A 22665-nucleotide genomic window follows, 5' to 3' on the forward strand; every position below is an offset into this window, starting at 1 on the left:
TTTTCATTATGTCTTTTCTTGGTTTTGTTTTTTTCTGTCTGATTTAGGTTATCTTAAATGTCTAGAGGAGTATATAAATTGCATGCTTTTTGTGAATATGAAGCTTTTTGAAAATTGCTAATTTTTCCCTTTTAGTGCCTCCTGAAAAACCTAAAAATTTGAGTTGCATTGTGAATGAAGGAAAGAAAATGATGTGTCAGTGGGATCCTGGAAGGGAAACATACCTGGAAACAAACTACACTTTAAAATCTGAGTGGCAAGTTATTTTAAATTTGTTGTACATTGAATTTATTAAGTTTGCCTTTGTGGTAGAATTTTTATCTTGTGAGGTAGTATTATTAAATGCAAAGTTTTAAATGTTTTACTTAACTTTTTATTTTAGAACACCTGAAATATGAAAGTAGAAAGAATAGTGTAAGAAATCCTCACGCTCATCACCGAGCTTCAGTAATTATCAGCCCATTACCAGTCTTACTTTATATATACCCCACACTTAGATTGTTTTAAAGAAATAAACATCATCTCATCCATAAATATTTTAGTACTTTTATGGAAAAGATAAGGACACTTAAAAAAAATCCAAATATAATTGAAAATACTCTCATATTGTTACATTTTTAATTAGTGTTCAAATTTTCCCAGTTGTCTCATGAATGTATGTATATATTTTTATACTTGTCAAATCAAGATTTAAGTAATCACCATATATTGCCAATTCATACATCTTGTCTGTCTTAACCATAGGTTCTACCTTCTTTCTTTGCAGTTCAGTTGTTAACATAATGGTTTACATTATTTAACACATTCTTCTGTCCCTTTATTTACTAAAACTTTCCATTAGATCTAGACATTTAATCAGTTTTTTCCCCCCAAAAAATAATTCATAGTAGTTATATATATTTTCATTAGGAACTACCATATAATGTTTGTTTTTGTTTTTCTTATATCAAAATTTGAGCAATGGTTTCAGGTATTACAGAATTTCCCTTTAGTTTTTTTTCTTCAAATATAAAGAAAAGTTGAAAGAATTTTACAGTGAACATTTATACATACTCATTACCTAGATTCTACAGTTAACATTTTACTGTGCTTGTCTCCATCTACCAACCCATCTTGTTTTAATGAATTTCAGAGTGAGTTAGACATCCATATACTTCCACCCTTAATCACTTGAGCATTTACATCATTAATTAGATTAATTAATCCCTACACGACTGAGCGACTTCCCTTTCACTTTTCACTTTCACGCATTGGAGAAGGAAATGGCACCCCACTCCAGTGTTCTTGCCTGGAGAATCCCAGGGACCGGGGGAGCCTGGTGGGCTGCTGTCTATGGGGTCGCACAGAGTCGGACATGACTGAAGCGACTTAGCAGTAGCAGCAGCAGCATCTTCCAAATTCCAAAGGTAGATGTAAGGGATTTTTCTCCTCATTATGAATTCATATTTAAACATTTGATGTCTTGTTATTTATTGGCTGTGCCAGGTCTTAATTGCAGCATGCAGGATCTTTGATCTTCTTTGCATCATTCAGGTTCTTTAGTTGCAACATGTGAACTCTTAGTTGCGGCATGTGGGATTTAGTTCCCAGATCAGGGGTGGAACCCTGACCACCTGCATTGGGAGCGCAGAGTCTTAGCTACTGGACCATTGGGAATTCCTGATTTGATGTGTTTTAATCCATTACAGTCATTCTTCTTAATACTTAAATTGTCCCATCTTTGGTTAGTGGGAACTTTTCAGATTGGCTTATCCTTTTAACACAACTTCATGAGTTCTTTGATACCTTCCTGATTTCTGAAGTGACAAGGTGTTCCAGGTTCATCTTAATATGTTTTCTGTTCCAGACCTAGAATCAACCAATTCCCAAGTAGTCATGGTTCCACTTAGTGTGGAATACAATTAATTACTGGGTTGTTGTTTCTAGGCTTTTTTTAGTGGAAAGAACCAAAAATGTTTTTAAGATAAAATACATCATGAACTCGTACTGGTATTTCCAATTTAAAATCCAGACTGTAGGTTTTTAGTTAATTCATCTATCTAACATCTATATCTCCTTTCTTCGAGCTGTTTCATTTTGCTTGTGGTTTTTAAGAATTTTCTTCATTGTATAAAGTAATAAATTAATCCACACAGATTTCTAAGACAAAGTATGTTTATAGAAGTCTCCGTACCCTGTTCCTTTTCCTTATTTCCCCACTCCTTCCAAAGGTTACCTGTTTTGGTTTGGTTTTGATTTAATATATATATGCATACATATGCATATATATTCTTAATTGATGCGTGATTTAAACGTATGTGAGTAAATTTAGTCATATCACTTGAAACTTTCTATGGTAATAGAAAATTAGAAAGTGGTTGAGTGGTTGGAAAGGGGCTGAGGGAATTTTCTGGAAGGATAGAAATTCTATCCCTGCTCTATCACCTCCTAGCATATTGTGTTTTGAAAAAGCATACTGTGCTTAAAGAAAAACATTGCTGATACTGTAAAGATTCTGTTCAAGGAAAGGAAAAAAACTGGACTAATATCACTAATAAGTTTTGAAGAAGGGTCATTGGGTTAGAGCATAAGATTCTAAATATGATATTCTTGGAGTAAAATTTTGAAAATAATCTTGTGTTTTAAGATATAGATCAAACTCAGTTTTAAAGAAAAACAGGTGAATTTTTAACAGATTTTGTTTCTAGTGTTCAATAGTTTGTTTTAAATGTATTGAAATTAACTTATTTATTCTAAGCTATGATAATCTGGGTCTCATCAAACTCTTTTCAAGTAACCTTTTTCACTCTAATTTATTCAAATCCATTTTTAATGACTGATTTTACCATTTTTGTATTTAGGGCAACAGAGAAGTTTGATGATTGTAAAGCAAAACGTGACACCCCCACCTCATGCACTGTTGATTATCCTCCTGTGTATTTTGTCAACATTGAAGTCTGGGTAGAAGCAGAGAACGCCCTTGGGAAGGTTACCTCAGATCATATCAATTTTGATCCTATAGATAAAGGTATTTATAAACCTAAATTTGAGAATTTATTAGAATATACAGTGTCTTATAAATTAGTTTTGAGTTCAATATATAAATAATAAGCTTTTATTTTCTTAGTGACTTCTACAAACTAACTTTATCAACATTAAAAATACTTTGGGAAAAGAAAAATATCCATAATCCAACCACACTGACAGCTGTTTTTACTTTTAATATTATCTCTGATATCTATTCAGATATCAAACATCTTACAGCATTATAGTCATAGTGTATATGCTTCATTTTTATACTTTTTATAAATTCCATATGTCATCACTATTTAACTTAATGTCTGAACCTGAAAATATTAACAAATGTAATAAATTGACAAGGAAAAGAACTAGAATTTCTTTAGGAACCTTTTCCTTCCATTATAGTAGTATGGTATAGCATTTTTTTAGACAAATTTGTTCATTTGGTGAGAATAAATGCATAGCATATTATGAAATAAAATATAAAGAGCATATTGGACTTTGTAAGAAGTTGTAAAAGTAAACCATGGTAAACATTAGGATCTTTTTTATTTTTCAGTGAAGCTCAATCCACCACATATTTTATCAGTCAACAGTTCAAAGGAACTGTCTAGTATTTTAAAATTGACATGGACTGATTCACGTTTTAAGAGTTTTATAACACTGAAATATGACATTCAATATAGGACCAAAGATGCCTCAACTTGGAACCAGGTAAATTGAAAGTTACTGTTTATTCAAGTAGTCTTTTCTTTAACCCACTAACCTAAAAGTCTCAGTCATTTTCTGAATGTCTTAAATTTCTGGTTATGTGAAGTAGTTTGCTTGACACTTCTAGAGCTGTATTTCAAGCAAGGACCAATAGGAAGACATCCAGACAGAGAATACAATTTTGCTCAGCACAGTAGATTTTAAGTGAAGTATGGAAGTGATGCAGAATGAGAGGGAATAGCATTTCTAGTGAGAGGTGAAAGGGCCACAGATAAGAGGAAGCAGATTAGGTAGAGGAGTAAGAATGAAGAGATTATATGGGTAAGGTAGAGCAGGCATTAACAAACTACATCTGCAGGCCAAATTCAGCCTGTCATCTGTTTTTGTAAATAAAGTTTTATTGGAACACAGCCACAAACATTTGTTTACATATTCTTTCTGATGATTTTTGTGGTACATAGAAAGAGTTGAATAACTGCAACAGAGACCATCTGGCCCACAGCCTAAAGTATTTACAGTCTAGCCCTTTGTAGAAAGTTTGCCAACCCATGAAATAGAGGGATTGTAAGATTGAAAAATAAAAGGACTGTATACCCAAAATTACAACAAACTGTGGAAAATTCTTAAAAGAAATGGGAATACCTTACCTGCCTCCTGAGAAGCCTATATGCAGGTCAAGAAGCAGCAGTTAGAACTGGACATGGAATAATGGACTGGTTCAAAATTGGGAAAGGACTACGTCAAGACTATATATTGTCACCCTGCTTATTTAACTTACATGCAGAGTACATCATTTGAGCTTCCCTGGTGGCTCAGATGGTAAAGAATCTGCTTGCAGTATGGCAGACTCAGGTTCAGTCCCTGGGTTGGGAAGATCCCTTGGAGAAGGGAATGGCAACCCACTCCATTATTCTTGCCTGGAGAATTCCATAGACAGAAGAGCCTGATAGGCTACAGTCCGTGGGGTCACAAAGCTGGACACGACTGGGCAACTAACACTTTACTTTTAACTTTCTTTCACATCATGTGAAATGCTGGACTGGATGTGTCACCAACTGAAATCAAGATTGCTGGGAGAAATAACAACCACCTCAGATATGCAGATAGAGGAACTTAAGAACCTGTTGATGAAGGTAAAAAAGAAGAGTGAACAAGCTGGCTTAAAACTCAGCATTCATAAACCTAAGATCATGGCATCTGGTCATGTCACTTCATGGCAAATAAGGGAAAAAATGGAAACAGTAGCAGATTTTATTTTCTTAGGCTCCAAAATCACTGTGGATGGTGACTGCAGCCATGAAATTAGAAGACACTTGCTCTTTGGAAGAAAAGCTATCACAAACCTAGACAGTATATTAAAAAGCAGACATCATTTTGCTAACAAAGGTCCATCTAGTCAAAGCTATAGTTTTTCCACTAGTCACATACAGATGTAAGAGTTGGACCATAAAAGAAGGCTGAGCACCAAAGTATTGATCCTTTCAAACTGTGATGCTGGAGAAGACTCTTGAGAGTCCCTTGAACTGCAAGGAGATCAAACCAGTCAATCCTAAAGGAAATCAACCCTGAATATTCATTGGAAGGACTGATGCTGAAGCTGAAGCTCCAGTATTTTGGCCACCTTGATGTGAAGAGCCAACTCAACTGGAAAAGACCCTGATGCTAGGAAAGATTGAAAGCAGGAAGAGAAGGCGGTAACAGAGGATGAGATGATTGGATGGCATCATTGACTTAGTGGACATGAATTTGAGCAAACTTCGGGAGATAGTGAAGGACAGGGAAGCCTGGTATACTATAGCCCATGGGGTTGCAAAGAGTCGGATCCGACTTAGTGACTGAATACCACCACCACCACCCATCTTATAACAGATGATGTTATAAGCAGAAGAAATACTAGGAGCTTTTAATTTAAAAGGTTATCATCATAGCATTGAGATCTGCATACTACTCTCTGTTGTAACTCCATTTATCATTAACAGTATGCCTTTGCTTTGTTTCTCTGGTTGCAATAATGAGCTCCGAAGGGAATTGAGCTCCGAAGGGAATTGAGCCCGTGACCTTCCTGCTTCTGTCCTCCATTCCACATGGACTCAGAATACAATCAGAAAAAGCAACAAACTAAAGTGGATTAGCTTCATGTTGTACATGAGGATTGTACAGAGAAGATATATACCAGAAGTTCTTCAAAATTTTTTCAATATCATAGAATCTTAATTCACTTGTATAAAAAAGACTGACACATTTTGTATTCAATATTGAAATCTCAGAGTGGTAGAAGGAACCTGTTATTTATGTTTGAAGTGAAGTGAAGTTGCTCAGTTGTGTCCTACTCTTTGCGATCCCATGGACTGGGGCCTGCCAGGATCCTCTGTCCATGAAATTCTCCAGGCAAGAATACTGAAGTAGGTTGCCATTTCCTTCTCCAGGGGATCCTCCTGACCTAGGGATGGAACCTCGGTCTCCTGTATTGTAGGCAGATGCTTTACTGCCTGAGCCACCAGGGAAATCACTAAATCTGTGTTTAGTCTACTCTTTTTTTCTGAAAATCAAGTTTATCTACAAAGATAGCTTTTGTTTTTCATAATTGGGCTGAATATCTTCCTTTTGCCCATCTAGATTTATATTCTACCTTTCTTCACCTACTGTTTGTCTTGGGATGCAGACCTGTATGGATTTTATTTGTTGGTTGTGGAGGGGTCTTGGCAAGAGGGAGGAGAGAGAGAAGTGAGATCATATTTTTTGCGCTGCTTCCTCCCTAAAGCTTTCCTGTCTCAACCTAAAGTCACTATTTCTCTCAAGTTAACCCTTTGTGACCCTGTTCTTCCAGGTTCTGGTACCACCCCTCTTCCCTTTGATTCTAAAGGTGGTAACACCACTAAGCCCCAGAGTACTGCCTGTACTATCTAATAAGGTTTCCTACACTCTGCTCATATTTCCTTTATTAAACCCTCCTTGAATTAAATTTTAATTGGAATTTCTCTTTTTCCTGTTAAGACCATGAGTGTTATAGGAGCATAGAAGAAAGAAATAAAAAAAGGATGAGAAGATTAATAATACTTGTTTCCATATTTCCCAAACCTATTAAGTTTTACTAATTTTGACTGCTTTTTTCACTTGAATTTATTTCTCTGCAGAGCTTGAGTCAAATTAGTCTTTTTTCATTAGTTATTAGGCTTGTTTCATATATTAGCTTCTAAATATTAGGCAACTTAGAAGATCTGTAATAAATACCTCTGGATTTTTTTGTTGGTCAATTTGCTTTGTTTTCAGGTTCCTCCTGAAGATACATCATCTACCCGATCTTCATTCACTGTTCAGGACCTTAAACCTTTTACAGAATATGTGTTTAGGATTCGTTGTATGAAGGAAGATGGTAAAGGATATTGGAGTGACTGGAGTGAAGAAGCAAGTGGTATCACATATGAAGATAGTAAGTAAATAAATATATAAAGAAAAAAATTTTTGAATTTTGACTATAAATTTTATCTACTTTTAATAATATAGACTTCATTACATCTTTTGTGATCATTTTATTCAAACTGATATTTTATACTTTTTAAAGGACCTCAAGATATAAAATTTAATATACATTATTGATAGTACAAATCTATTTAATATAATTAAAGGAAATTGTGGAATGGTATCTTAGCTACAATGAGAAAACCATTAATAGTTGGTAAATCCAGAACATTTTATTAAAGGAGAGTAGTCTCGAAATATCTCTAACTAGAGGATCATATCCTGAGTCTTTAAAATCATATTACCTACCAAAATGTGCATTAGACCTTCACTATCAAAAAGATAGCTGTACTGTAGTTTTTATTCATTTTTTTATCAGTACTTAATAAGCCCCTGAAAAAGTATCATTGCATTTTAATCAGTTGGTTTATTTTCATTTTCCCTTTGTTTTTCATGATAATACAAGGCATATAGGTAGAATCCAAAAGGCATAAAAGGATATACAATATGAAGTAAGATTCCTTCCCCAAAGCATCTGATGTTACTAATTTCATCTATAACCATCAAGAAATAATCCTATGGAGGGGGGAAGACAAGATGGCAGAGGAGTAGTGGACACCTCCACAAATGTTTCAGGAATACATCTTCAGATTCAGAAGATCTTTTAGAACACCAGCTGAGAGCAGGCAGGAGTCCCTGATCCCTGGAAACGAATGTATAGATCCACACAAAACTTGGCAAGACCAAAGAAGGAAGTGAGAGAGAGGAGAGTAAAGCAGGCTGGACCTGTACTTGGAGGGTGAGGGAACTGAAGCAGGGGTCAGATCACCACATTTGGGGCATTGTTTGGGATGCAGGGAAGCATTTGAGGCTGTTAGAGAGTGCAGCAGTTGATCTGTGACAGTCTGAATGGAGTGAGAACCACACAGACGATCCTTGCCACATCCATATGTATCCCAGACAGGAGTGCAAGTCCTCTGGAATGCGTGGTGGCTGGGAGCTGAAATGTAGGGATTGGGGAGCAATCCCAGGGTGAGGTCTGCTGTTGATTGCAGATGGCCCCTGGGGATGTGAGGGAGGAGATTGCAGAGGGGATTGCCTTTGGAGGAAAGTCAAGTAGTCATGGAGGTAAGGTGACACTGCTGAGTCACATGCAGGGGATGGAGCCATCACTGTAGTGTCTCTGTCTCCACATGTCAGCTGAACAACAGAGAAAGAACCCAGAGAGGGTGGCCCTTTGAGTGCCTGACACACTAAGCAACAGAGAAGCACCCCAGCCAGCTTCCCTGGTGGCTCAGACAGTAAAGTATCTGCCTGTTATGCTGGAGACCCGGGTTCAATTCCTGGGTTGGGAAGATTGCCTGAAGAAGGGAATGACAAGCCCCTCCAGTATGCTTGCCTGGAGAATTCCATGGATAGAGGAACACAGTGGGCTACTGTCCATGGATTGCAGAGTCAGACATGATTGAGCGACTAACACTTTCACACTTCATCACCACCCTGGGGGGACCTCTGAGTGCCTTCTTTGCCAAGAAACAAGGAAAGGACCAGCCAGGGAGGCCCTTTGAGGCTACAGGCCGTGAGAGGTTAGAAAAAAACTCGTAATAGTGCCACAGCTCCTGCACCTGAGGCACCTGGCATCTCTGCGCACTTTGTGCCTCCAGGGTGAGAGGGTAACACGCAGGAAGGCTGGGGGTCTCCAGACGGAGGAAATAGGCTGCACGAGTCAGACGTTTTTCCTCTCAAGTGGCAGGAGGAAACAAACTACAAGTGACAGGATTTTTTTCCCTTCTCTATACAAAATTATACATTTTGTGTATGTATATATATATACATACATATATACATATATATATATATGGCTTCCCTCACAGCTTAGTTGGTAGAGAATCTACCTGCAATGCAGGAGACTTGGGTTCGATTCCTAGGTTGGGAAGATCACCTGGAGAAGGAAATGGCAACGCAGTCCAGTATTGCCTGGAGAAGCCCATGGACAAAGGAGCCTGGCAGGCTAGTCAATGGGTTGCAAGAGTCGGAAATGACTGAGCGACTAAGCATGCATGCGCGCGCGCGCGCACACACACACACACACACACACACACACACACACCCGATAATGGCTCAACAAACCGGTATGTTTTACTCATACAATTGTTCTCCTAATCTATGTTAATGAGACTATGTATTTGTTTGGAAACCTGCGTTTCTTCAAGACTCGTGTCAATCATTTTAAGGCCCAGGATGACTCACCTTGTGCCAGTGTTATCTCAGAATGAATGTTGTGGGTGAGGGGTCTGGTGCCATTCTCTGAAGTTTTGAGACATTTCCTTTCTCTAATTAGTAGCCTGCTAGTAGGTATATATATAGAACTTCCTGCTAAAGACCAGCAAGGGAGCACTGTTTCTGCCCCCTTCTGATGTCTATGTCAGAAGTCTTCTGTCTCTTTTATACTTTAATAAAACTTTATTATACAAAAGCTCTGAGTCATCAAGCCTCGTTACTGGCCCTGGATTGAATTCCTCTCCTCTGGAGGCCAAGAATCCTTGCGTCTTTCATGGCTCAGCAACAACCTTTCAAGGGTCCTCACAATCCAAGCAACTGTGCTACCTGCACACTTGATCCCTACTGGGGCAGAGCTGCCAGAGGCTTGAAAAAACCCTAACATACCTCCTGTGTCCATGGCCACAGGCTCCCCTGTGCTGCCAAGGTCCCCATAATCCAAGTAGCCTCACCACCTCCATGCTTTATCCTCTCTGGGGCAGAGTGGCCAGAGGCTAGAAAAACCCTAAGAGCACTATATCTCCTGTACCTGTGACTACCAGCTCCCCTACGTTCCTGGCACTGCCAGGGTCCCCATAATCGAAGCACCTCTACACCCGGTCCTCACTGAGGCAGACCCAAGTCCTCCAAGGCAGCCTCAGGAGCAGACTCCTGTGGACGACTCATATTCAGAGGAGGGGATAAAACCACAGTTGAACTGTGGGGGCAGTGTGGCTAAGGAAGAGGATTGAAAACCTTTCACCTTTCCACCAGCTGTACAAGCTGCAGATTAAACCTACACAGTCAAGTAGGCAGACTCTGTGTGTACGGAATATATAAAAGGAGAATGAGAACTCCCACAAAAGAAAATGCCTCACTCTGGCAGCTGTGGACATTGGAGGCAAGAACATTCAGGAATAGGGCCAGATTATAGAGTCTGAGCTGTCCCCACAGCAGGTCCAGAGACCAGCCGGATATTGGAGGGCATCCTAGGGAGGCAAGGTAGACTGTGATTCCTAGCAAAAGAAAGAACACTGACAGCAGAGACCTGAGAGAAGCATTATTATTATTCTACTATTTTGACTCCTACAGTAGTTGGTTCTGGATTTTTTTTTTCCCCTATTGCTGTGGTGGTCCATTTTATTAACTCTAAGCTTTGGAGAACTTTTTTTTTAATCACACTTTATATTTCCTTTATATACTTCTACATCTGTGTTGTCTTTTTGCAGTTTTATGGGTTTTTTTCTTTTAAAAATTGTTTTGCTTGTTTATTTTTCTTATTGTTCTTTTCCTGGTATATTCTTTAATATATATAAACCTTTTTAAAAACATACTTCTATTTAACTTTGCTTTTCTATCTTTTGCCTTCCTTTTCTTTCACCCTGTTCATTAGTCTGTTTTGGTTTTCTTTTTTTGCTTTATTCCCCAGTTGGCAGTCTGCTTCGTCTTGTTTTCTGATTTGTGTTTTGTTTTTAATTGGTCGATACCATTTTTGCTTTCCTTTGTTCACCACCAGGTCACTCTCTTATATTTTCTTTTCTTTAGACTGTTCTGCGTGTGCGTGTGTGCACGCACCTTTGTCTTTGACATTTGTCTAATTTTGTATTTACTGTTTGGGATTCATTTTTTGTTTCTTGTTTTCTGTTTTGTGTGTGTGTTGTGAAAGTGAAAGTCACTGAGTCATATCCAACTCTCTGTGACCCCATGAAACTGTAGCCTGCCAGACTCTTGTGTTCATAGGATTCTCCAGGAAAGAATACTGGAGTGGGTTGCCATGCTCTTCTCCTGGGGATCTTCCCGACCCAGGGATAGAACCTGGGTCTCCTACATTGAAGGCAAATTCTTTACCATCTGAGCCACCTGGGAAGCCCTGTGTTTGTTTCAGTCCTCTTTAATGCCATAATAAATGGCTTATGGAGTCTTGATTCCCTGGCCAGATATCAGGCCCTGAGCCTTTGGAGTGAGAGGGTTGCATCCAGGACCCTAGACTGCCAAAGAACTCCTGACCCCACGAAGTATTAATCCGTGAGAATTCCCATGAAGACTTCCACCTGTATCCAGGACCCAGCAGCACCCAGTACAGGATTCTTCACCCAAAGAACAAGCAAAACAAAAACAAACCCAGTCATCAGCAGACCAGCTTCCCACAGATACCTGAGAATACCACCTTACACAGCCCTGCCCATCAGAGGAAAAAAAATTCACCTCCTCCCCTCAGAAGGCAGGCACAAGTCCTTCCCAACATAAAGCATACCACTGGAACAACCTCACCCACAAAGGGCAGAAACCAAAAGGAAGAAGGAATACAACCCTAAAGGCTGGGAAAAGGAGACTCAAACACAGTTGTCATGACGGTATGGTACTGGCACAAAAACAGAAATACAGACTGATGAAAGAAGATAAAAAGCCTAGAGATAAACACACGCACTTATCTTTGACAAAGGAGGCAAAGATGTACAATGGAGAAAAGATAGTCTCTTCAATAAGTGGTGCTGGGAAAACTAGACAACTACCTGAAAAAGAATGAAATTGGAACACTTCCTAACACCATACAGAAAAATAAACTCAGAATGAATTAAAGACCTAAATGTAAGACCAGAAACTATGAAACTCTTAGAGGAAAACATAGGCAAAACACTCTTTTAACATAAATCACAGCAAGATCCTCTATGACCTACTTCCTTAAATAATGGAAATAAAAACAAGTGGGACCTAATTAAAAGTTTTTGTACAGCAAAAGAAACTAAAAACACGGCGAAAAGGCAGCCCTCAGAATGGGGGAAAATAATAGCAAATGAAACAACTGACAAAGGATTAATCTCAAAAATAACCAAGCAGCTCATGCAACTCAATACCAGGAAAACAACCCAATCAGAAAGTGGGCAGAAGACCTAAGCAGACATTTCACCAAAGACGTACAGATGGCTGATAAATACATGCAAAGATGCTTAACATCACTCATTATTAGAGGAATGCAAGTCAAAATTTAAAATTACAATGAGAAGTCACCTCATACCAGTCAGAATCGCCATCATCAAAAAAATCTACAAACAGTAAATGCTGGAGAGGGTGTGGAGAAAAGGGAACCCTCTTGCACTGTTGATGGGAATGCAAATTGATACAGCCCACTATGGAGGACAATATGGGGATTCCTTTAAAAACTAGGAATAAAACTACCGTATGACCCAACAATCCCATTACTGGCATATACCCTGAGAAGACTATTATTGAAAAAGACACATGTACCCCAGTGTTCATTGCAGCATGATTTACAGTAGCAAGGACATGGAAGCAACCTAGATGTCCATCGATGAATGGATAAAGAAGCTGTGGTACATGTATGCAATGGAATATTACTCGGCCATAAAAAGGAACACATTTGAGTCCGTTCTAATGAGGTGAATGAACCTAGAGCCTATTATACAGAATGAAATAAGTCAGAAAGAGAAAAATGTTGTATATTAACACATACATATGGAGTCTAGAAAGATGGTACTGATGAATCTATCTGCAGGGCAGCAATGGAGATGCAGACATAAGAGAACAGACTTGTGGCCACCAGGGAGAAGGAGAGGGCTGGACGAATGGAGAGAGTAGCATGGAAATATATATGCTACCATGTAGAAAACAGATCACCAGTGGGGATTGGCTGAATGACTTAGGGAGTTTAAACCAGTGCTCTGTGACAATCCAGAGGAGTGGGATGGGGTGGGAGGTGGGAGCAAGGTACCAGAGGGAAAGGACGTGTGTACTTATGGCTGATTTATACAGATTGATACATGGCAGAAACCAACACAATATTATAAAGCAGTTAGCCTTTAATTGAAATAATCCTATGGAATACAGATTTTTTTCTAAACATTTTCTTGTCAAGGTCACCCTCTTGAGGTGTCAGTGGCAGCGGCTATGACTTTGAAACCTTCCCTATCTCCTAAATCCCTTCACTTCCACAGAGCTCTGCCAGAGGTTTCATGAAAGTTACGTGAATTGAGAATGTCAAAGGCAGAAAATTAAAGTACCATTCTCCACCACAAATTTTCTCTTATTCTGAAAAATGCCAAGAAAGAAAGTAATCTACTCTTGCTGGTTTGGGAGTCAGATACCTTTGTCTTGGCTAGGTATTTTGAAACTGGTATTCTTGAAGAGTTTAAAAGTACGTTGATCAGTTTGGGGGAGTTCCTAAACTACTTTAAGATGTAGACAAAATATTGGGGTTCCTACTTGTGTGCATTTTCTGAAGAGATGGGACATAACCTTTGTCAAATCAAAAGAGATTTCCTGGTGTCCAAAAAGCTATGAACAGTTGGATTATGCATTTCTTCAAATTAGTGAAAGAAGCAAGAGTTTTTTTTTAATATCTGATATTAAAAAACATCACAGTTTTTTGACCATTTCTAGCCTCTAAAATTTCCTGTATAGCTTTGTGTTCTTTATTCTTCCGGGATACTGCACTGTACTCATGTATGTATCTGTTCAAAGCCCCTGTACCAGCAGCTTTTCCCCCAGCCTTCCTGGTGTGCCTTTCCTCTTTGTTTTGTCCAACTGTAGTTAACTTCTTCATGGTCAGCACAACACTACTTATATTTTACTCAGATTGTTTTTTATTCTATTTAATGCCATATTTTGCGATTATAAAATTTTTGAATTTTTAAAACCTAATTAGCAATCAGATTTGATGTTTTGTAAAGTGCTTTTTCACATGGTTGGTGATTATTACAACAATTCTGTGAATTTATTTATATTATATTCCATTACATTGACTCCCACTATAAGGTAATAAACTTAATACTATGCTTACTCCATTTATTTTGTCTTATATCCTTAAATATATTCATTTAGGGATCGTACACATGTATTTAAATATATTTCAGTTTGACTTTTAGCAATAAGAAAGTGATGCATCTTTGGTTATTGCTTAGGATGTATTTGTACCTTCACAGTTTTAAGATTACTAAAGAATTGCAATATAATCTAAATTGTCAAGCTATCACCCTGATTAAAGGTGTGAAGTCCAAGACATATGCTGAGGTGGGAAAACGCTGGTGTAAAGAAAGAAATAAAGACACCATATCATTGAAGGGCAAGAATATTAAAAATAAAGTAAGAGAATAATTTCTAGGATTTTAGCTTATCTTGTTATAATAGAAACTTTTATTTTAAAAATTTTATATCATTTCTTTAGGACCATCCAAGGCACCAAATTTCTGGTATAAGATAGAGCCGTCTCATGCTCACGGCACTAGATCTATACAACTCAAATGGAAGGTAAGAAAAAAATATTGACTATCCTTTTATCTCATATAAATATATTTTATATGGTATCATGGATGGGGCTTAATTTTTGGTATCAAATAGTATTTGATAACTTTAATAAAAATGCAAAGCTTTATGTATACTAAAAAAAAAAGGTTCATAAACTGCCAGTGATACCTCATAGATATTTCAGCATCATTCTGTGAAAGTTCTATAAGGGGCCTGTGTTTTATCGAACTTTCCTCAGTGCCTCATAAAAAATAATTAACATTTGGGGTAGTCAGAATATATGCTGGTAATAGGAAATAAAGTTGTTGTGCACTCCATAAATGGTCATGAGTGGATCATGCTAAAATAAGGTAGAAAGAAAAATATTCAGACTTAAAATAGTTTAGGCCAGCATACCATCAGTGAAGAATTGTATCAAGAACTAATAGCTAACAGAATGGTGCTACTTTCCCTCTTCGCTGAAGCCATGCTTTTACTCTTCATTCGATGTGAAGTAGTTTCCCTTTAGTAGTGAGTTCAAAGTAAGGTTGCCAGCCCCTTGCAATTAAATATTCAGAGATTTGACATAATAGAATTGTGAACATGAAGAAAAACATTACCTTTATTCAAGATTTATGAAATACGTTTTAAAAGTAAATTGTTTTATTACAGACATTGCCTCCTTTTGAAGCTAATGGAAAAATTTTGGATTATGAAGTGACTCTCACAAAGTGGAAATCACATTCACAAAATTACACAGTTAAAGACACAAAACTGACAGTAAACCTCACAAATGATCGCTACGTAGCAACTCTGACAGCAAGAAATCTTGTTGGCAAATCAGACGCGTCTGTTTTAACTATCCCTGCCTGGGATTTTCAAGGTTTGTCCCTAAGATGGAGCCTCACTTACGAATGGTAAAGGGTAGTTAGGTATGGACAGGACTCCTGTAAAAACATCAGTATCCTAAGACTATGTTCTCAGTATCTACGGTGGTTAAATTTTTAGAAATCAATCAGCAGCCAAACTGTTCCATCATTTTGTGGTTCACTTAAACTTTGCACTAAGCTACTTAGTTCGTTTAAGCATTTTATGATTGTCTTTTTAAAAAAATATATTTTTTAGGTTTGAGGAACCTATTATATACATTTAACTTAAATATATTGTTTTTCTGTAACTTTATCTGGAGCTTTCAAAGAAGAAGAAAATGCAACTTATATACACAAAATACTTGCAGAATTTTGGGAAAGGAATTAACGTTTGAAAATAAATTGACTGTTTATAAATTAGTGCTTTTATTCATGTAAATACAGTTTAGTCTTATGTGCTACGAAAACGTGATAGCAAGATAGATCACATGGTTATAAAAATGAATGTAAAATGTTGGAACTTCAGAGTTTTAAATGTTCATTTATCATATCAGTATTCATACTTTGTTTTTTTTAAAGCTACTCACCCCGTAACCGATCTTAAAGCATTTCCCAAAGATAACGTGCTTTGGGTAGAATGGACTGCTCCAAACGAATCTGTAAACAGATACATACTTGAGTGGTGTGTGTTATCTGATAAATCGCCCTGTATCCCAGACTGGCAACAAGAAGATGGTACTGTACATCGCACCTATTTAAGAGGTATATCTTGCTAGAAACACTTAAGTCGATGTCTTCTCTAGTTCTTTAGACAGATTTTTCTTGTACTTATTCTTTTCTGCTCTGTAGGCTTTGTGGTCCACTGAAAAGACTTCCAGTTTATCATCGTTACTTACTAGTTAACTCTTGTTTACTAGATTTGAGACTCTCAGCAAGTCACACTTATTAACCTCACTAAACTGCAGGGTCTGTCTATGGACTGCTACTGCTGCTAAGTCTCTTCAGTCGTGTCTGACTCTGTGCGACCCCATAGACGTAAGCCCACCAGGCTCCCCATCCCTGGGATTCTCCAGGCAAGAATACTGGAGTGGGTTGCCATTTCCTTCTCCAATGCTAAGTGGGGTTAATACTATCTTCTTGCAATACTCTCCTGTTGTTTTGATCATCAAAGGAATTCTCACAAAACTGTAAAGTAAGAAAAACACAAGGTAATCCAATCTCTGCTCCTAACTAGTATGTTCTCTATACCTGATTTAACTTCATCCTTTAATGAGAAAAATTTCCCTGAGCATCTGGATGGCTTGTTAACTCTTTATAGCTGTTGAACAAGGGAAGCAGATTCAGAACTTAGATTTTCTTGTCTTTTAAACTGGAAGTACTGATGAAGGACAGAAAGTAAGCGCTCCAGTATGGATTGCTCTCATTGCAAGTTACTACTTTTCAAGTAGCTTTAAAGTGATAGAACAACTCTAAAAAGAAAACAAAGCACTCAGTTTGTATGTGTGTAAAGAGGATAACCATTAGAATTTAGCTACCATTTGCATTTAGTCACAGGAAAGGTGTTAAAAATATACTGTTTATATATAGCCATAAACAGCTTTATTCATAACATAGGCTGTTTGGCCCTCATTAACCCATTATTTTGAAGAAGGCAATGGCACCCCACTCCAGTACTCTTGCCTGGAAAATCCCATGAAACGGCAGAGCCTGGTAGGCTGCAGTCCATGGGGTCGCTAAGAGCCGGACACAACTGAGCGACTTCCCTTTCACTTTTCACTTTCACGCATTGGAGAAGGAAATGGCAACCCACTCCAGTGTTCTTGCCTGGAGAATCCCAGGGACGGGGGAGCCTGGTGGGCTTCCATCTGTGGGGTCGCACAGAGTCGGACACGACTGAAGCGACTTAGCAGCAGCAGCAGCAACCCATTATTTAACGTATAATTTTACTAATCCCACTTGTCTAGTTTATCAGTCTTGTCCAAGTAAAAGCAAAGTAGAGCTAGAGAGGAAATAGATTGCTAATAACTGGACCATGGATGGCATACATGCTCAGTCATGTCGGACTCTGCAACCTCCTGGACTGTAGCACACCAGGCTCCTCTATCCATGGAATTCTCCAGGGTGGGTTGCCATTTCCTCCTCCAGCTCTTCCCGACCCAGGGACCGAACCCCCATCTCTTGCATCTCCTGCACTGGCAGGCAGATTCTTTACCACTGGTGCCACCTGGGAAGCCCTAGCTGGACAGTAGCTGGACAATAGAGCAAAGGCTCTGGAGACCTTCAGTTTGTGCATGTATTCCCACAGAGCTCAGTAGGCCTGGTAAAACATCACTGTATAAGCAGAATATAAAAATTATCTTCCTGATAATATTGAATCATTAAGAAAATGACTCTGTTTATGAAGACAAAGAAGCATATATAACTTCATGAATAAACAGTTAAGGAAATGTAAGTTCCTGTTGAAGGTGTAAACTGCAGTTTATAAACAAAAATACATTTTTTTGTTGTTGTGTGCTAAAGACAGATTACTTTGTAAATTTGGAAAGATTATAAAGAAAGGAAGTATTTAAGATAATTTTTTCTTTTAAAATTCTGTTGTTGTGGGAAATAATACTTAATTCTCTTTTTTCCCAGTCACCGGTCCAACCACAGCCATTTGTGCTTTCCCTAGCTCTGATTAGTGACATCTTGCTCATAGGCAGTTCTCAATTAGGTAAAATGTACAACAATTGTCAAACTATAAGAAAGACCCATTTGATAAATCCTGAATATAAATGCAGTCATTTGTTACTTTTATTGACAGTATAAATATTTATTGCCAGTAAGTGAATAAAAATAACCTTTTATTTTCATAAATATTTACTCTGTTAAACTTGAATCTAGTACACAAAAGGCAATGTTTACTTAAAAAGTTGTAGTTTTAAAAGAAAGTTCAGTGGTAATCATTTCATAATGTAGAAGATGTCAAATTATTATTTAGTATACCTGAAATTAACATTGTATATCAACTGTACTTCAATTTTAAAAACATAAATGAATAAATAAAAGAAAATTCAGTGGTCATGAAACTATAATGTAAAACTAAGCAATAGAGTTATTTTTTTTTTCATTATAAGGAAGAAAATCTTAATCTACTTAATCTACTATTCTTACTTTAGGAAACCTAGTAGAGAGCAAATGTTACTTGATAACAGTTACTCCAGTATATGATGATGGACCAGGAAGCCCCGAGCATATAAAGGCATACCTTAAACAAGCTGGTAAGTCCGGCCCTACTTTCTTTGAAAAACCATTGCATTTTGTACTGACAAAGACATTTTTGCTTTTTAAATAAGGGTATGTCTCATTATGTTCAAATAATTCCATGATAATGAAATTTTACCAAGTTCTAATGGTTTACTAAATTCTTATGCTTTTCAGTTAGTAAATACCTTATTCTGTTTCAGCACCTTCCAGAGGACCTACTGTTCGGACAAAAAAAGTGGGGAAAAATGAAGCTGTCTTAGAGTGGGACCACCTTCCTATTGATGTTCAGAATGGATTTATCAGAAATTATACTATATTTTATAGAACCGTCATTGGAAATGAAATCGGTAATAAAGCTATATCAGTTATTAAGAATCAGGTGTTTTTTCTTAGGCTTTTAAATACTAATTTAAGTCGTCTTGTGTTTTTTACATCTTAATGTAGCATTTTATGCTCAGAAAAGAGATACGTGAAAATATTCTTTATGGTTGCCTTCATGATCCTACTAAAAATACATTGTTTTCTAGTGAAATATGGTTTGATTCCTTTTTCGTACTCTCCCAATGTCAAATATAGGCCAAACCATGCAAGAGTAGTTGGTTAAAGTGCACTTACTGCTTTCTTCCAGCTGTGAATGTGGATTCTTCCCACACAGAATACACACTGTCCTCTTTGACTAGTGACACTCTGTACATGGTACGAATGGCAGCCTACACAGATGAAGGTGGAAAGGATGGTCCAGAATTCACTTTTACTACACCAAAGTTTGGTAAGGAATAATCATGCTTGAGTTTTCCTTTTTTCTCTTTTCTTTTAAAAATTTAATAACACTAAAAATGGGCTTAACTTACATGCTAAAATTTTGTTTAAAGTGCATCTTTGCTGCTAAGTCACTTGAGTCGTGTCCGACTCTGTGCAACCCCATAGTTGGCAGCCCACCAGGCTCCCCCGTCCCTGGGATTCTCCAGGCAAGAACACTGGAGTGGGTTGCCATTTCCTTCTCCAGTGCATGAAAGTGAAAAGTGAAAGGGAAGTCGCTCAGTTGTGTCTGACCCTCAGCAACCCCATGGACTGCAGCCTACCAGGCTCCTCCGCCCATGGGATTTTCCAGGCAAGAGTACTGGAGTGGGGTGCCATCGCCTTCTCTTTGGATTCATATAAATGATGTGTTCATAAAATTTTGTTGTTTGGTTATTTCTTTAAACTACAGAAAATTTTTTCCATACTTTGCTGTTGTTCCTTCAACTGCTTCTAATTTCACCTGTACTCTATAAATCCCAAAATAATTTGTTTATCTTTCTAAATGGGTTCATTTTTTTTCACTGGCAAAACTTGGGTATGGTCTCACTTAGTCAGACAGGCATGGAGACGCTTCTGGAAGTAGCATCGCGTTGGCTGCCCAAGGAGAACCCCAAGTTCAAACCTGTATTGGTTGGTGATGGTGGTACTGGAAAAACTACATTCGTGAAACGTCATCTGACTGGTGAATTTGAGACGTATATAGCTATCTTGGGTGTTGAGGTCCATCATCTTGTGTTCCATACCAACAGAGGACTGATTAAGTTCAGTGTATGGGATATAGCTGGTCAGGAGAAATTTGGTGGGCTGAGAGATGGCTATTATATACAGGGTCAGTGTGCCATTATAATGTTTGATGTAACATCAAGAGTTATGTACAAGAATGTGCCTAGCTGGCATAGAGATCTGGTATGTGTGTGTGAGAACATCCCAGTTGTGTGTGTGGCAACAAACTGGATATTAAGGACAGAAGGTTAAGGCAAAGTCAATTGTCTTCCACCGAAAGAAGAATCTTCAGTACTATGACATTTCTGCCAAAAGTAACTACAACTTTGAAAAGCCCTTCCTCTGGCTTGCTAGAAAATTGATCGGAGACACCAACCTGGAGTTTGTCACCATGCCTGCTCTTGCCCCGCCAGCGGTGGTCATGGACCCAGCCTTGGCAGCACAGTACAAGCGCGATTTAGAGGTTGCTCACGCGACTGCTCTCCCAGATGAAAGTGCTGACCTGTGAGAAAGTGAAGCTGGGCCCAGCGTCGGAAGTCTAGTTATATAGGCAGCTGTCCTGTAACGTCACTGGTGCAGCGTGTTTGCCACTTTATTACGTAGCTAAGCAGAACATGTGCTTAATCTTTGTTGCTGAAGGAGATGGATGGGCTTTGGAATGAATGTGGCTGTTTAAAAAAAAAGCTTCATTTTTTGGACCTGCGTATTTAGGCGTTTTGGAACACAGTTGTTTCCTCCTTGAGTTTCAAATATAAGACTGCTGTAGTCACGTGACTATATTGAGAGGTGGAATCTTGTTTGTTACTGTCATTCCCACTCCTTTTTATTTAGAATCAGGATAAAGTTGTATTTCAACTATTTTAAAAAACTTAGGTATAGTCTCTTCTCTTGTTCTTCCTTTAATGGGTAGGTTGCCTGGAGAATTCCATGGACAGAGGAGCCTGGTGGGCTACAGTCCATGGCAAAGAGTTGGACACGACTGAGCACCTAACACACAGGCTGTAAAGACTAATCCATGCTTGCAGTCTCATTTCCGTACCTCCAGCTCAGTTTTTAACCTGCTGAAACCAGATTCCCACCCACCTACCACTCCACTGAAGCCTCTCTGCTGTCACACGTGGAAGACCTCTTATTCGTCCTGTCCAGTGCATGCTTTTTAGTCATCTTCTTTCCTTACACTTGCCAACATTTGATCCTTCCTATTGGCCTGTTCATCCTTGAAACAGTCTCTTCCCTTGGTTTATTTTTCTAATAGCACTCTCCTGAGTCTCCTCCTCGTGTGGTACTTTTTTCTTGGTCTCCTTTTCTGCTCTTTTAAATGTTCTGTATTCTCCAGAGCTCTGTTCTTGGCTCTGTTTTCTTATCTTCCATTTCAGAGTCCCTGTTTAAGACTTCAGCCACCCTCTCTGCTCTTCCCAAACAGGTTTCTTTGTTCCATGTCACAGCTCTTTGCCAAACCCAGAAGTTTAGGGTTAGTTGTAGTAAATGTCTTCATCTCTTTTTTTCACTTACATAAACTAAAGTTCAGTTGCTCATGCTTTCAAATACTGCTTGTGCATGCCCTTTTATAATCTCTTTCTTTGACCCGAAACTTCATTTTCCCCGCCTTTATGTCTTTTCCCAGTACATTCCCCTATACCTTTTCTTATTTTGGCTATTCCTGTGGCCTCCCTCGGAGAAAGCAATGGCACCCCACTCCAGTACTCTTGCCTGGAAAATCCCATGGACGGAAGAGCCTGGTGGACTGCAGTCCATGGGGTCACTTAGAATCAGACACGACTGAGCGACTTCCCTTTCACTTTTCACTTTCATGCATTGGAGAAGGAAATGGCAACCCACTCCAGTGTTCTTGCCTGGCGAATCCCAGGGATGGCGGAGCCTGGTGGGCTGCCGTCTATGGGGTTGCACAGAGTCAGACACGACTGAAGTGACTTAGCAGCAGCAGCAGTGGCCTCCTACAGCAGACTTAAAATGCATTCTTTCCTGTAACTACTACATTTTGAATCATTATTAAATTACCTTATTTTATTGTAATTGTTTTTGTCATATCCAAGCACCAACACAGTGAATGATAAATAGTAAGCTCCATATTCCTTGTTGGTTGAATGTTTGCTGCATGAGCAGGTAAGTGGATAAGTGACTACTACATAAGATAGATATTGAAAGATCCTGAGCTTTTCTGTGATGGCCAATAATGAATATAGTCTATGGGATAAGATTTGTGGTGACATGGTTGTAGAATATATATGTAACAAATATAGGTTTCCACCTCTAACCAGAAGTTGAGCATTCCTCTGAAACCTTTTATAAGCCAAAATGGTTTAGAGCAGAGTATCTCTCACCTTTTGCAAGTTTG

General features: G+C 38.3%; 2 protein-coding genes across 3 annotated transcripts in view; both read left to right on the forward strand.

The window, feature by feature from the left end:
• Window positions 1–22665, forward strand: part of IL6ST (interleukin 6 signal transducer) — a 61862-nt gene that overhangs the window by 28070 nt on the left and 11127 nt on the right. For both annotated transcript variants that reach the window (XM_010853502.1, XM_010853501.1), the window contains 10 exons: window positions 136–256; window positions 2841–3007; window positions 3560–3714; window positions 6982–7141; window positions 14612–14694; window positions 15343–15553; window positions 16119–16301; window positions 18698–18799; window positions 18986–19132; window positions 19414–19554. In XM_010853502.1, the coding sequence (XP_010851804.1) occupies window positions 136–256; window positions 2841–3007; window positions 3560–3714; window positions 6982–7141; window positions 14612–14694; window positions 15343–15553; window positions 16119–16301; window positions 18698–18799; window positions 18986–19132; window positions 19414–19554 (1470 nt within the window). The remainder of the gene's footprint in view (window positions 1–135; window positions 257–2840; window positions 3008–3559; window positions 3715–6981; window positions 7142–14611; window positions 14695–15342; window positions 15554–16118; window positions 16302–18697; window positions 18800–18985; window positions 19133–19413; window positions 19555–22665) is intronic.
• On the forward strand, window positions 19883–22002 carry LOC104998379 (GTP-binding nuclear protein Ran-like). Its single transcript, XM_010853500.1, is given in 3 exon segments — window positions 19883–20520; window positions 20523–20549; window positions 20552–22002. Coding segments are annotated over 3 exon segments (690 nt in total). The 5' UTR covers window positions 19883–20123; the 3' UTR covers window positions 20818–22002.

The sequence above is a fragment of the Bison bison genome, unplaced genomic scaffold (assembly GCF_000754665.1).
Source record: "Bison bison bison isolate TAMUID 2011002044 unplaced genomic scaffold, Bison_UMD1.0 scf7180017864328, whole genome shotgun sequence".
Taxonomy (NCBI): domain Eukaryota; kingdom Metazoa; phylum Chordata; class Mammalia; order Artiodactyla; family Bovidae; genus Bison; species Bison bison.